This window comes from Amblyomma mixtum, chromosome 5, assembly GCF_055824585.1.
Source record: "Amblyomma mixtum isolate Tamu chromosome 5, ASM5582458v1, whole genome shotgun sequence".
Lineage (NCBI taxonomy): Eukaryota > Metazoa > Arthropoda > Arachnida > Ixodida > Ixodidae > Amblyomma > Amblyomma mixtum.
In genome coordinates, this window is record NC_143016.1 from 149,586,664 (window position 1) to 149,602,688 (window position 16,025).

General features: G+C 50.7%; 1 protein-coding gene across 1 annotated transcript in view; it reads right to left on the reverse strand.

Annotated features, from left to right (window-relative positions):
• The window catches only part of LOC149344130 (neprilysin-2-like), a 195,513-nt gene that overhangs the window by 135,540 nt on the left and 43,948 nt on the right, over positions 1-16,025 (reverse strand). The window contains exons 6-7 of the mRNA XM_089547153.1: positions 1,452-1,534; positions 1,022-1,036 (exon numbers count right to left, since the gene is read on the reverse strand). Coding sequence (XP_089403279.1) covers positions 1,022-1,036; positions 1,452-1,534 — 98 coding nt within the window. The remainder of the gene's footprint in view (positions 1-1,021; positions 1,037-1,451; positions 1,535-16,025) is intronic.

Here is a 16,025-nt window from a genome sequence, read left to right on the forward strand (position 1 = left end):
GGAAGTGCCGCTGCTTGCGTACTTCTAGCCTTTTCCTCTGTTTTTTCTTTCTACTTAGAGCTTCACATGACAGAATAATAGCCCGAAAGATTATGTTGAAGTGATATATGACCGGCCGACGTTTGTCAGGTGCTACGGCATTCGGCCGCTAATCGCGACTTCGACAGCCCGACCTTGATCGCAGCGCTCGCATTTCAATGAAGAAGAAATACAGAATGCGCCGAGCACCTCGTCTTTGCATTTTAAATCGCGAAGCACTCGTGGTCGGCAATGACAGACTCTAATTTTGGGAAAGAATTCTGTACCTTTGAGCCGTTTCTCAGGACCCGACATGAGAAGTAGCCTCAGTCGACGCCTCACCGGCAATCCATGAGAATAGCTATTGTCGCGGAGGTAATCCCTACGTAACAATAGTGTTCTAGAGAGTTGAAATCGTATCTTTCGAAGCAGCGACCCACTGTTATGTTCGGATCTCTCGCGGAAGGTAGCAAAAGACATCTTCACGGCCATCTGTGCAGAACACAAGCACTTTAAACCGGCCACTTTATACAGACTTGAACGCCTTGCACTCACACACCGCGAGAGCACTTGGCGTGGAAACAAAAAGATAAATGACAATGACACCCGTGCTAACGCGGATGATGACTGCTAGCTGGTCCGCGTCAAGTTTCCTATTGCTGCATTTGCTGTGAATGGTGATGCAGCGCTTAGGTAGGTGACCGTTGTGGTTTGGTTAAGGCAGGGTTCCTGATAATTTATAGTGCCAGAAATAAAAAAAATAAGAAATCGTTTTCTTGAAAGGAACGCCAGAAAATCGGTCTCATCCTTGGTCAACCGCTGAGGCCTGCCGGGGTGACGAGATGAGGAAGGCAGTGAAGGACTGTGTAGGTAAGGGAAGTGATCTCGTTGTGCCGATCTTGTGAGGTTTGCATCCCGAGAGCACTTCCATTTGCCCGATCCGTAGCACACATGTAGCTGTTGCCTTCTGCATACGGCCAGCATTTAAAGAACGTCGCTGCACTTCGGCTAAATTTGCCTCCCCGCCGAAATGCGATTGGTGTGCCACGTCGAGGATGGTGATTTTATCACAAGTGCTGCAACACAAGCATGTTCCTGGGGACGCCTAGTAGAAGTGAGGCGTATAGATACAGCCAGCTCACTACTCGACTTCGATTAGTCACGTACTCCAGCTTAGGGATGTGGGGATTATCGGCCAGTAAATCGAGCAGGACAGCATCTCGTGGGGTTCTTCAATCTAAACTTGTATATGCGTAGAATACACTTGTCTGTAAAGTTCTGCACAAACGCCCCTGTGGTTCCTCGAGCAATGACAGCTTCCAACTAAGTTGAGCGGCTTTGCAGTAAACAAAATTTGAAAATGTTAGTCACGAAAAGTAGTGCAACAAAAACTGATTATTAAGGCTGAGTTCGTTAAGACCATTAGCGCTCACCTCACTAGAAACAGGGCTCATGGTGTCTCCTGCTGTTGGAGGTTGATCTGCAGGGCTCGTGTCGGCCGCCCCCGGTGGTAGGTCTCCGGATGGCCCCTGCCAAAAGAAAAAAGGAGCGTAAACACCTACACCAGCATGACCGTATTGTATTTTTGCGCAGGTGCAACTGGAGTCTAAATGGGTTGGGGATATATCAGCATAGTTTGCGGTGTTTTGAACGCGACAGCGTTAAGCTGCCTATCAGCGACAACCCTGTCGTCGGCGTGTTGAGAAAGGCAGGTTGGCTGCCTGCTACCTAGGTCACGTGACTACTTGCCGTCGCCGCAACCTAGCGACCGGATTGCGAGCAAACTAGCCACCGTGGCACGCGGCAGATAAATTATTGATTTATAGCGAGAGGTTGCTCGGGAAGTGCAACCTGGGTCACCGAAGCCGCACCTGTAGCTGTGTTTGAAACAGCCATCAGTGGAGGCAGTGGCCCATCGCTTAACTACGCAGCACTGCGCGAGGAGTGGTATTACGCATTCTCCCTGCGATCTCCCCGCGAGAAAGAACACTGTTAGTGATTGTGATGTCATACGCAAAAAAGACCTCCAGTTTCTGAAGGGTCACACCATAGGGCGTATCTTAAGTGTGGTTCAGTAGAACCGAAACCTGGGCGCGTCGGCGAGCGTTCGGCATTTTGAACAGCGCGAAGAAACGAGCACTAAGCAGGAAACCCGCACACACACGAAGCGCTAGCTGAATTTCTACTAGTAAAGGGTCTTGGTTTCAAAACATTAAAACCCAGTTCACGCAGGCCCACCGGGCATAAAAACACACTTGTGCAAAGAACACAATAAAAATTGAAAGTAGATGCATGCCATAACATCATGGATTTGCATTACTTCCGGCAAGATAATCCACCTCGATCGAGCGTAACACCCTAGGAAGTTTTGAGACACACGGGGTGTGCGATGTGGCGATGAGATAAGCTTCCGCTATCTCCCGACGTAACTGATTATGCGCCTGTGGACAACGTCGACAGCCCCCAACTCCAGTGAACATGCTTTATTACCTTCTTTAGCATAGTCACGGCAGCGAATGACAGGATTGGAAGAAGCGGACAAGTCCTCTAGCGACAGCTCATGTTCTCTGAGACGAACGTCGAGGCAGCTTCCCGGCTGCACTTAATAAACTTTTCCACATGTGAGCGGTACTCTGTACACAACTGCTATGTTGCACGGAACGTATCTGTTGGCGTGTTCAACAGCGCACCTTCTTACACGTCCCGCTTCTAACTCTTCCAGCGTCTAACTCTTCCAGCTTCTTCCTGAGCATATCACATAATTTGCCGACCTTGTGCTCAGCGGTAAAAACCACCTCTACAGTTACACCTGCTTTATTCCGCTGTTCAAAACCTTTAAGCGTGGCCTTCAATTTTTTTTTGCCGCAACACATTGGCTGCCCTGGTCAAGAATGGCGTGATAATGGAATTATTATACAGAAGCATGACCGACGTCCCGTGTATGCTCGCCTCAATAATGGGATCCGACCACGCGACGCTATGCATCGAAGCAGCCTTGATCGCATGGGCCAGCGCCACTGATCTCTTTGTGATTGTTCTCCATTTTGAGAGAGGCTTAATTGCGAAATCCTCTGTGATCTTGGGGGCCAGTTTACTGCAGACGTTTTAAATGCTGCTCCACAAGCCACTGTCGTCACTCGACCCAGTAATATCCGCAAACCAATGATCACACAAAGCTCACCAGGCGCGCGCTTAGCAACAGCCTTCTCCTTGCTTGTCAGTTGCTATCTAAGAGCAAGGCCGACATTATTCGCTTCATCGTTTACGTCTATAACGCTTCCGGATACGCAGCAACTGGTTTAACCGGTTGTTACTTCTATATGTGCGTCGGCATGGAAGCTCTCTCGACACTATCTCGTTGCTCTCTCTTTCCACATAGCGCTCTGTAGCAAGCGCTCCCTGTCTCGCTGAAGAATCCAGCACCACCAATCCCATCCTGATCTTTGCCTCGCAGGATTGTTTTAAGAAGTGCTACGGCGGCTCATGCAGGATATTTCCAGTACCTGGTGCCTTAGTATGTATGTGGTGCTCTTTGCACAAGTGCCGCTTGTGCAAGAAACCGTTCTCGCAATTGACCTGGCGCGCTTGTTATGTTGGATCTCAAAACCGAGCGGGCCTATTTGATATTCTGACTTTCTACCTGAGCTCCACAACCTAGGAAAATCGAAATCGTACATGTCATCCGGCTGCAGCACCTCAATTCTTTAGAACCTGCATTAGTCGCTGAGAGACTCCTATGAAGATAGGAAACGTCACGAGCTCCCTGCGGACGGTGAAGTTAATGCGAAGAAAGGCTTCAGAGACGAAGCACTCCTCAGGCACTTGTTAGCGCAGCCGCCAGCCATTGGTTCACTCGCATCTCAGAATAAGTAAAGTAAATATATTTGTTGAGCTCTTTTCTTCCCTAGCTTCTCCAAAATAATGTATTACCTTCACTACCTGCGCAGCCGTACATATCCCTATGCTGAAATCGTGGAGCCGAGAATTTACTTCAGGCTACTCAAGAAGAGTGGATAGCGGTCTGGCCACCTCACCGGTACCTCGAAACATGCACCAAGATTTCTATTGTGTACGGCGTAGAGCCAGCTAAAGCGTTCGGGAAACATGAATACCTGTGTAGGTATGTAGGTGGAGCTGATTCCTCGGCTGACAAAATGGTAGGTGCGGTCACCACAGAACATGGTGCGTCCATAACTGTGGGCACCACGTGCACTCAGCACAAACATGTGGCAGAAGGAACAGGCATTGCTATCGCCATTCCGGGATCCTCGGTGGAAACATGGTAAGCGACTCAAAAGTGGCGATACACAAGTCCACGTTAAAAAAGAGTCTCCACACAAGCAGCACGGATTCTGCGAAGTTCTCAACCAACATGGCGCTTTCGCCTAATCTCAACACTTGCTCATAACTCTCCTGCTGGTAATGAGGCGGTTGGTAACCTTGCTCGAGAACTGTCCCGCCGAGCTGGGTTGTGCAGCCTGCCCGCCTTATACTCTGGCAAGGAAAGGTTGTCTTCTTACAGAGAAATCCTAAATAAGTACAGCCTTGCAAGACCCATATTCCTCTCAGCAGATAAAACGCTCTCCAAAGGACAGGCCAAAGCTTGGCATAAACTTCAAACTAACACCTATCCAAATTCCCAATTGTGCAGCTTCTATTGGGAAAGACCCTACTCAGACAAATGAGAAAATTGTGGTAGCAAAGCCGATCTAAATTATATGATCTTTAACAGCCAGCAGAGCCTGCCGCCGAGTCACTAATTCACCGATTATGATCATTCAGAGGCTCTAATCTTCCCCGACTTGAGGACATAGATCAAGCGCCTCCAGCTCGCTGAAGACGCCGCCGCTGCACAAGAGATAGCGGCTGTCGTTCAAGCGTGAGGCGGCTTCCGGTCACTCCTCTGTATGCGCTGGTAACAAAGGTTCACCACAGTTATACTGTTACAGGCTCATTTACATGAGTGTGCCGTCCTGAGCCTAGCGCGTTAATACGAAGATGGCGAGCTTCTTCTTCTGTGTGCCCCACTTAGTAGTCTGTTAAGCGTCGCGTGACACTTTCTTTTGCGGTGGTTTCTCTTTTTTGTTGTTGCAAGGTTTGAGCCTTAGACTGATATAGCTTTACTAGAATGTACTCTAAGCATGTGCGCGGGAGCTAATGGGTCTCGTGATTGTAGCTAAAATTATGTGATTTTCTAAATAAAGAAATTTTGATGCCAGTCAAAGCTCGTCTGCATTCTTTCCTCGTTCTTTCCGTATTTCATCCGGTTACGCTGTTCGACACGTCATGAACCTATGCGAACTCGCCCAGGAGGAAAACAAAATATCTGCAGGAAATCACTCACCCACAGTAGCACTTTCTTCCGTCAAAGAAATCACACTAAGGGGAAGTTCATGGTTGCATATTTCATTCTACAAAGAACAGTGCCTTAGACAGCCGTCCTTAAAGTTAAGAGGTAAAGACATTGGTGTCGTTGTCAGAACATAAGGTGCTGTTGTTTTTGTCTGTGCTGTTTTCGCTGGTTTCTTGGAATTTGTTTATAACGGTTGAGTGATGTACGGTTGGCACGGTTTCTTTTAGATTGTACTCTCGGAATGTGCGCTGGCGGTGTGTCTTGTGGCTGTAGCTATCTGAATAAAAAATCTACCATCGAGTCAAAGCTCGTCTGTGTTGTTTCTTTGTTTTTCTTTCTTTCGTCCGGTTACGCTGATATACCCAGTATTCTTTTCGCCTGTACTCTGTATGTTGTACTCTTAAACGTCCTTCGGCTGGTCTGTAATCGACTAATCATTCTGCGATTGCTTCCGGGCATGTCACTCGTGGGACAAACCAATTTTACAGCTATGCTTGGAAGCCTTCACAAGAGCATTCGTAGTTTTCATCGTAGCTCTACGTAATTACGAAGAAATGCACTGTCCTAGGGCCAAAACTTTGAAGCCACTTTCACAGCCGAGACTTGGTGCATACAGCGAATGCAATGTGGCAGAGGCGTAGTGCATAGAGTGACGGCTTATTCATGCCTGCGGCCTCTGGAACACTGACCAGGTCAGCTGGCTCCTGGACGTACCGCTGCCTTCTGCCCTTGCCACAGATGCGGAGCTGGAAATTTTTAATCCTATATGCCGAAATGTCTTGTATGAACCGAAAACCAGAATTTGATTTTGCTAGAAAGTCAGTACAATTGCCATCTAAAATGTGTGCTTCACCTGGGCGTGATAGACGCAGGAAGGAAGCGCCGCTGTTTGCTTTCTGCCAGAATTTTCCTTTATTTTTTCTTCCCATTTAGCACTTCATATGACCAAATATTAGCCTGAAACATTATGTTGAAGGTAATATACTACCGACCGATCGTTGTCAGGTGCTATCGCACTCGTCCGCTAATCACGACTTCGACAGCCCGACCTTGACCGCGGTGGTCGCATTTCAACAATGAAGAAATACAGAATGCACCGTGCATTTTGGCTTCGCAGTTTAAATCGCGAAGTTGTCGTCGTCGGCAGTGGCAAAACCTAATTTTCTAAACGAATTCTGTACCGTTGAGCCGTTTCTCAAGACCCGACTTTAATAGCCTCAGTCGACGCCTCATCGGCAATCTATAGGAATAGCTATTGTAGCGGAGGTAATACCAGCGTACCAATAGTGTCCTTGAGAGCTTGAAATCGTGTCTTTCGAAGCAGCGGCCCACTGTTATGTTTGGATCTGTCGCGGAAGGTAGCAAAAGACAGCTTCACGGCCATCTGTGCAGAACGCAAGCATGTTAAACCGGCCACTTTATACATACTTGAACGCCGTGCACTCGCACACCGCGAGAGCAGTTTAATATAATCTTGGCGTGGAAACAAAAAAAATATATGACAATGACACCTGTGCTAACGCGGATGATGACTGCTAGCTGGTCCGTCTCAAGTTTCCTATGGCTCCGTTTCCCCTGAATGGTGCGGACGCACTTAGGTTGGTGATGGTTGTGGTTTGGTTATGGCAGGATTACTGATAGTTATGGGGCCCGAAATAAAAAATAAGAAATCGCTTTCTTGAAAGGAAAGCCAGAAAATCTGTCTCATCGTTGATGAACCCCTGAGGCCTGCCGAGGGTGACGAGATGAGGAAGGCAGTGAAGTAAGGACCGTGTAGGTATTTGAAGTGATCTCGTCGTGCAGAACTTTTGAGGTTAGCATCCCGAGAGCACTTCCATTTGCACGATCGGCCACACACATGTAGCTGTTGCCTTCTGCATGCGTGCAGCGTTTAAAGAACGGCGCTGCGCTTCAGCTACACATGCGTCCCCGCCGAAATGCGATTGGTGTGCCACGTCGAGGCGGGTGATTGTATCGCAAGTGGCGCAGGAGGAGCATGTTCCTGGGGACGCCTAGTGGAAGTGAGGCCGGTAGATACAGCCAGCTTACCACTTTACTTCGATTAGTCACGTACACTGCCTTAGAGGTGTGGAGATTATCGTCCAGTAAATCGAGTAGGACAGCATCTCGTTGGGTTCTTCAATCTGAACTGTGATGACGAAGAAATGCCCGCGCGGCAGCGGGACTGTTCTCGGCGAACGCGCGCTTCCTGTTGATGCTGTTGGAACCACTGACTGTCTGTGAACGCCATTCCGCGCTTTGTGCTTTGTGCCGTGCTGTGCTTTGTGCCCGAAAATCCCATTACAAGTGGTGGAGGTAGACCCTGATCCCGTCCTGGAGCTGAGAAACGGCACCGTTACCACCCAAATGCCGAGAGACACAGCCCCGCCGCCACCGCCGCCGCCATCGGTACCGCCAGCACCTGTTATCTGCGCTGGCATGCCTCGGCAGCGAGACCCAGCTGTCTTCAGCGGCACAGGTGACAGTGATGTGGAAGATTGGCTGGCGCCCTACGAGCGAGTAAGCACGCACAACCGATGGGACGATACCATGAAGCTTAACAACGTTATTTTCTACCTTGCTGACGTCGCCAACCTCTGGTTCCGCAACCATGAAGCAGACATAACCACCTGATCGGGTTTCAAAACGAGCTTTCCTGAGGTATTTGGCCGTCCTGGTGTGCGCAAGCTCCGCGCTGAACAGCGCTTGCGTGAGCGGGCGCAGCAGCCAGGTGACACGTTCACGAGCTACGTGGAAGACGTCGTAGACCTGTGCAAGCGCGTCAATTCTGAGATGTCTTAAGCCGATAAGATCCGGCACATTATGAAAGGTATCGACGAGGAAGCCTTTCAAATGCTTCTTGCCAGGCAGCCGGACACCGCTGCCTCCGTCATCAGCTTGTGCCAGAGCTACCAGGAGCTCCGCAAGCAACGCGTCCCCGCTCGTCGCCCAGTGCGGCAGGCCGGCCGAGGTACTATCTGCGGATGCCGTGGTCTCTGGAGAACCCCAGTTCATGCAATAGGTGAAGCGGTTTATCCGTGAAGAAGTTGCACGTCAACTCGCGCTCGTGCATGCGCCCCCAGCTCCATCCCCAGCACTTCCGCCGGCCTTTCAGCAGACCATTCAGGCACAGGTCGCAGACGCCCTGCAGATTGCGGATGCCGTGCCACCCGTCCCTCAGCAGGCAGTGGCTGCCCTGCTAACCTACGCTGCCGTCCTGTCCCGCCCGGCTTCTCATACCACGGGCAATTTCTCCGACACCACTGCAGCTCCGCCGCCTTTGTTACCACGACCTGTCCGGTTGTATCGGGTTCCCGCCCCACCGTCGTTGCCGCACGGGGCGTCGGCCTCCCTTCTCTACGGTCGCCCATGGCGCACTCGCGACAACAGGCCCATTTGTTTTGCCTGTGGCATTGCCGAACATGTCGCTCGCTACTGCCGCAATCACCCCTATTATCCGCCTACTGACGTCATGACGCCATCAGCATACGGACCTTACACGCAGCACTACCGCATGCAGCCCAGTTCGCCACCATCTTTGTTCACAACTGACAACCAGTCCGCAAAGCCGCACCGCTCCCATTCTCCGCGGCGCCGTTCCATCTCTCCAATGCGCCGCCGCGTAAGCCCCAGTGAAGCGGAAAACTAGTGAGCGCAGTTCCCGAGGCAAGAGCTGCGCCGTCGGCGAACTTTACAAGGCCTCTGACGTCCCCCGCCAATGTCGTCGATGTAGTAGTAGACGGTGTTGCGACGTTTGCCTTGACTGACACCGGAGCAGCCGTATCAGTTACAGATGCGAAATTTTGCCGCCGCATCAAGAAAGTTCTGACGCCATTCCCTGATATTTTACTGCGTACTGCTGACTCCCAGCAAATTCAGCCGCTTGCCGCTTGCACTGCATGAGTTGCTATCCAAGACGTCATCTACGCAATTGAGTTCCTGGTACTCTCCTCCTGCTCGCATGACGTCATTCTTGGGTGGGACTTTCTGTCGGAACACTCTGCTGTCACACTCTGTGTCTTACCCGACGACTCCACTGCCGAAACAGCTGCGTATGCGGACAAACTTCTTCTTTCCCATGAAGTCGAACTTCCTGCTTCCTCGTCTGTTGTAGTTTCCCTGTCCTGTGTCTCTCCAGCCGACCCGCCCGACACACCTGTACTGTTTACTCCCTCGGAATTGTTCGTTCGCCGCAGGAACCTACCGCTTCCCTTCGCTGTCCTCACGATGACTTCCGGAACCACGACCATGTTCATCAGCAATCATCTGCCCTCTCCTTTGACTCTGCTTCGCGGTGAATGCATTGGGTACATAGCATCGGCTGAACTCCTACAAGTCGTTGACGACGCCGAGGCCGCTCCTACACCGTGGCTCGATGCTCTCACTCCGGCTCCCCTGTCACATCGACCAGCCTCTGATGTCCTGTCAAGTGCTATCAATGGAGACCTTCATTCGGCGTGCCATGGCCAGCTGTTCGCCCTTTTGTGCGAGTTTCGTTCCTCTTTTGATGGCTGCCAAACTCCACTCGGCCGTGCTTCCGCTGTCATACATACCATCGATACTGGCACCCATCCTCTTTTTCGCCAGCGACCATATCGCGTGTCAGCTCCGGAGCGTCGCGTTATCACCGAGCAAGTGGACGACATGCAAGAGCGCGAAATTATACAGCCCTCGAAGAGCCCATGGTCTTCCACGTTCGTTCTTGTTCGAGAGAAAGACGGCTCTTTCCGATTTTGTGTGGATTATCCAAGGCTGAACACTGTAATCCGGAAAGACGTTTATCCTCTGCCACGCATAGAAGACGCCCTCGATTGCCTACAAGGAGCAGAATTTTTTTCGTCACTCGATCTCAGATCTGGTTATTGGCAAATACCCATGGCCGAAGATGATCGCGCCAAAACAGCATTCGTCACGCCTGATGCGATATATGAGTTTAACGTAATCCCATTTGGGCTTTGCAATGTCCCTGCTACATTCGAAAGAATGATGGACAATGTACTGCGTGGCCTACGCTGGAAGAGGTGCCTCTGTTACTTTGACGACGTCGTCGTGTTTTCGGCAGACGTTTCGACACATCTGACTCGCCTGCACCAAGTGCTCATTTGCCTCACCACCGCAGGGCTGCAATTAAATTTGAAAAAATGCAATTCGCAGCTCGCCAACTGATCATCCTCGGTCACTTCGTCTCTAAACACGGCATCCTTCCGGATCCCGCAAAACTTCGTGCAGTCGCCGAATTTCCGAAGCCGTCCACGCCCAAAGAACTGCGGAGTTTCATCGGCCTATGCTCATATTTTCGGCGCTTCATCCGGAATTTTGCCACCATCATTTCACCATTGACGCGACTTCAAGCCCAACATTCTTTGTCGTCGTGGTGCTCCAAATGTTATGATGCTTTCGCTACAATGCGCTGACTCCTTACTTCACCACCCATACTTCGCCATTACGACCCGAACGCTCCAACCGAGATCCACACGGATGCTAGTGGCATTGGCATTGCTGCTGTGCTCGCATAACGGAAGCCTGGGTTTCATGAATATGTCGTCGCCTATGCCAGCCGCACACTGTCTAAAGCCGAGATCAATTACTCCGTGTCCGAAAAAGAATGTTTGGCCATTTTGTGGGCAATAACCAAATTTCGACCATATCTCTACGGCCTCCCCTTCGACGTAGTTCACCGACTACCGTGCCTTATGCTGGCTGTCGTCCTTGGAGGATCCATCCGGCCGACTTGGTCGTTGGGCACTGCGACTTCAAGAGTACCACATTCGAGTAATATACCGTTCCGGGCGCCAGCACTTTGACGCCGACGCCCTCTCCTGCTCACCGCTACTTTCCAACGATGCGACCCTCTCTAGCATTGACCCCGTGCTCACTTCGTTACGCCCTCCAAACATGCATCTGGAGCAGCGCAAAGACGCCTGGATAACCTCTCTCGTGCACCTCCTCTCCGGCCGCACTACGTCAGCGTCCTCCCGCTCGCTTCGTCGTCAAGCTCGCCACTTCACTCTGCAAGACGGTCTTCTTTATCGCCGGAATCACATGCCAGATGGTTGAAAATGGCTGCTTGTCATACCTCGCCACTTAAGCGCTGAAGTCTGCGCATTTTTCATGCCGAACCCCAGAACGCTTATGCTGGTCTCTTAAAAACATGCACACGCCTTCGGCACCGGTACTATTGGCGCGGCATGTATACCCTCCTACAAAAGTATATTCCCTCATGTTTTGACTGTCAAAGCCGCAAGTCACCACCGCAGCGCCTTTCCGGGCCATTGAAGCCTTTACTTTGCCCTGCCCGTCTGTTTTGGTCTTGTGGGCATCGACCTTGATGGGCCTCTGCCGCCTTCTACTTCTGGTCACCGCTGGATTGTCGTCGCCGTCGACCAACTTACGCGCTATGCCGAGACGTCGGCTCTTTCGGCGGCTACAGCCAGAGAAGTCGCTTTCTTCATTCTTCGAAATCTCGTTCTTCGCCACGGTGCTCCCCGCGAGCTTTTCAGCGATCGCGGCCGCGTGTTTTTATCAGACGTTGTTCAGGCGCTTCTACTAGAATGTCGCGTAGTTCACAGAACAAGCACGGCGTACCATCCTCAGACGAACGGGCTGACCGTAAGGTTTAATCGGGACTCTAACTGGGACCTCGTACTCCCATTTGTGACGCACGCCTATAATACCGCCGTCCAGTCTACTGCAGGGTTTTCGCCATTCTTCCTCCTTTATGGACGCGAACCTACCTGCTTGACTGACACCATTCTCCCCTACCATCCTGACGCATCTGACTGCTCGCCTCCTTCTGCAATCGCCAAGTACGCCGAAGAATGCCGCCAACTAGCCCGATTCCTCACGTGTGACGATCAACATCGTCAGAAAGAACGGCGCGACTCTGGACAACCCTTTTCCCACCTACCTGCCGGCTCCCTTGTTTGGCTCTGGATCCCTTCTGGTTCTCCCGGCCTGCCGTCCAAGTTCCTCACCAAATATCATGACCCCTACCGTGTTGTCTGTCAGAGTTCCCCCATGAACTACGTTGTGGAACATTTGACACCCTCCTCTGACCACCGCCGCCATGGCCGCGAAACCGTTCACATCAGCCGCCTCAAGCCCTACCACGAACCCGTGATGTGTACAACGCCGTGAGTTGCCAGGATGGTTCCTCCTTCGCCGGGGGCCGTTGTGATGACACAGAAGTGCCCGCGCGGCAGTGGGACTGTTCTCGGCGAGCGAGCGCTTCCTGTTGGTGCTGTTGGAACCACTGACTGTCGGTGAACGCCATTCCGCGCTTTGTACTTTGTGCCGTGCTGTGTTTTGTGCTTTGTGCCCGAAAAATCAATTACAGTACTTGTATATGTGTAGAATACAATTTTCTGTAAAGTTCTGCACAAACGCCTCTGTGGTTCCTCAAGCAATGGCAGCCTCCAACTGAGTTGAGCGGCTTTGCACTAAAGAAAATTTGAAAATGTTAGTCACGAAAAGTAATTCAACAAAAACTGGTTATTAACACTGAGTTCGACAACACCATTAACGCTCACCTCACTAGGAACAGGGCTCATGGGATCTCCTCCTGTTGCAGGTTGATCGGCAGGGCTCGTTGCGGCCGCCCCCGGTGGTAGGTCTCCGGATGGCCCCTGCCAAAAGAAAAAAGGAGCGTAAACACCTACACCGGCATGACCGTATTGTATTTTTGCGCAGGCGCAACTGGAGTCCAAGTGGGTTGGGGATATATCAGCATAGTTTGCGGTGTTTTGAACGCGACAGCGTTAAGGTGCCGACGACACGCCGTCGTCGGCGTGTCGAGAAAGGAAGGTTGGCTGCCTGCTACCTACGTATCGTGACTACGTGCCGTCGTCGCAACCTAGCGACTGGATTGCGAGGAAACTGGCCACCGTGGCAGGCGGCAGCTAAATCATTGATTGATCGGGAGAGGTTGCTCGGGAAGAGCAGCCTCGGTCTCCGAAGCCGCACCTGTGGCTGTGTTTGAAACAGCCATTAGTGGAGGCAGTGGCCCATCGCTTAACTACAAACCACAGCGCGAGGAGTGGTATTACCCATACTACCTGCGATCTAACCGCGAGAAAGAACACCGTTAGTGTTTGCGATGTCATACGCAAATAAGACCTCCGGTTTCTGAAGGGTCACACCATAAAAGCGGAGCTTGAAAGTGGTTCAGTAGAACCGAAAACTGGGAGCGTTGGCTAGCGTTTGGCATGTTGAACAATGCAAAGAAACAAGGACTAAGCTAGAAACCCGCACACAGACAAAGCGCTAACTGAAATTCTATTAGTAAAGAGTCATGGTTTAAAAACATTAAAACCCAGTTCACGCAGACCCACAGCGCATAAAAACACACGCAGGCAAAAGAACAAAAAAATGAAAGGACACGCGTGCTATAACATCATGGAGTTGCATTAGTTCTGGCAAGATAACCCAGCTCAACCGGACGTAACACCAAAGGAAGTTTTGAGAGATATGGGGTGTGCGATGTCGCGATGAGATAAGGTTCCGCTATCTCCCGACGTAACTGATTCTGCGCCTGTGGACAAAGTCGACAGCCCCCAACTCCGGGGAACATGCTTTATTACCTTCTTTGCCACAGTCACGGCAGCGAATGACAGGATTGGAAGGAGCGGACAAGGCCTCTAGCGACAGCTCATAATCTCATAGACGAACGTTGAGGCACCTTCCCGGCTGCACATAATCAACTTTTCCACACGTGAGCGGTACTCTGTACACAACCCCTGTGTTGCCGGAACGTATCTGTTGGCGTGTTCAACAGCGCACCTTCCTACACTTCCAGCTTCTAATTCTTCCAGCTTCTTCCTGACCATATCACATAACTTGCAGACCTTGTGCTCAGCGGTAAAAACCACCTGTATAATTACATGTCCTTTCTTCCGCTGTTCAAAACTTTAAGTGTGGCCTTTAATATTTTTTTAACCGCAACACATTGGCTGCCCTGCACAAGAATGGCGTGGCGATGGATTTATTATACTTAAGCATGGCCGATGTCCCGTGTATGCTCGCCTCGATAATGTGATGCGATCACACGACGCTATGCATCGAAGCAGCCTTGATCGCATGGGCCAGCGCCACTGATGTCTTTGTCATTGTTCTCCATTTTGAGAGAGGCTTAATCGCGAAATGCTCTGTGATCTTGGTGGCCGGTTTACTGCAGACGTTTTAAAAGCTGCTCCACAAGCCACTGTCATCACTCGACCAAGTAATATCCGCAAACCAATGATCACACAGAGCGCACCAAGCGCGCTTAGCAACAGCCTTCTCGTTGCTTGTCGATTGCTATCTAAGAGCAAGGCCGACATTATTCGGTTCATCGTTTACGTCTACAACGCTTCCGGGTATGCAACAACTGGTTTAACCCGTTTTTACTTCTATATGTGCGTTCGCATGGAAGCTCTCTCGACACTATCGCGTTGCTCTCTCTTCCCGCATATCCCTCTGCAGCAAGCGCTCCCTGTCTCGGTGAAGTATCCGCACCCCAATCCCATCCTCACCCTTGCATCGCAGGACTGTTTTCAGAAGTGCTACGGCGGCTCATGCAAAGAAGTTTCCAGTACCTGGTGCCTTACTACGTATGTGGTGCACTTTGCACTAGCGCCGCTTCTGCCAGAAACCGTTCTCACCCTTGACCTGGCGCGCTTGTTATGCTGGATCTCAAAACCAAACTGAGCTATTTGATATTCCTCCTTTCTACCCGAGCTCGACCACCTAGGGAAGTCGAAATCATACATGTCATTTGATTGCAGCACCTCTATTATATATAACCTGCATCTCTCGCTTAAAGACCCCTATGTAGGTGGAAAACGTCACGAGCTCCCCGCGGACGGTGAAGTTAATGCGAAGAAAGGCTTCAGAGACTAAGCACCTCTGAGGCACTTGTTAGCTCACCCGCCAGTCATTGGTTCACTCGTATCTCAGAATAAGTAAAGTAAATATATTTGTAGAGCTCTTTTCGTCTCCAGCTTCTCTAAAATAATGTATTACCTTCACTCTGCGCAACCGTACATATCCCTTCGGTAAAATCGTGGAGCCGAGAATTTACTTCATGCTCCTCAAGAAGAGTTGATAGCAGTCGGGCCATCTCACCGATACCTCAGAACATGCACCAATATGTCTAGTGTGAACGTCGCAGAGCGACCCAAATAGTTGGGCAAACATTTTATGAATACCTCTGTAGATATGTAGGTGGAGCTTATTTCTCGGCAGACAAAATGGTAGGTTCGGTCACCACAGAACATGGTACGCCCATAACAGTGGGCACCATGTGCACTCAGCACACACATGTGGCAGAAGGAACAGGCATTGCTATCGCCATTGCGGGATCTTCGGCAGAAATATTGTAAGCGATTCAAAATTGGCGATACATAAGTACAAGTTAAAAAGAGTCTCCCCAAAAGCAGCACAGATTCTGCGAAATTCTTAACCAACATTGCGCGTTCGCCTAATCTGAACGCTTGCTCATACGTCTCTTGCTGGTAATGAGGCGGCTCGTAACCTAGCTCGAGAACTGCCCGCCCGAGCTGGCTCGTGCAGCCAAGCCCGATTTAGACTCCAGCATGGAAAGGTTGTCTTTTTACAGAGAAATCCTACATAAGTACAGCCTTGCAGGACTCATATTCCTCTCAGCAGATAAAACGCT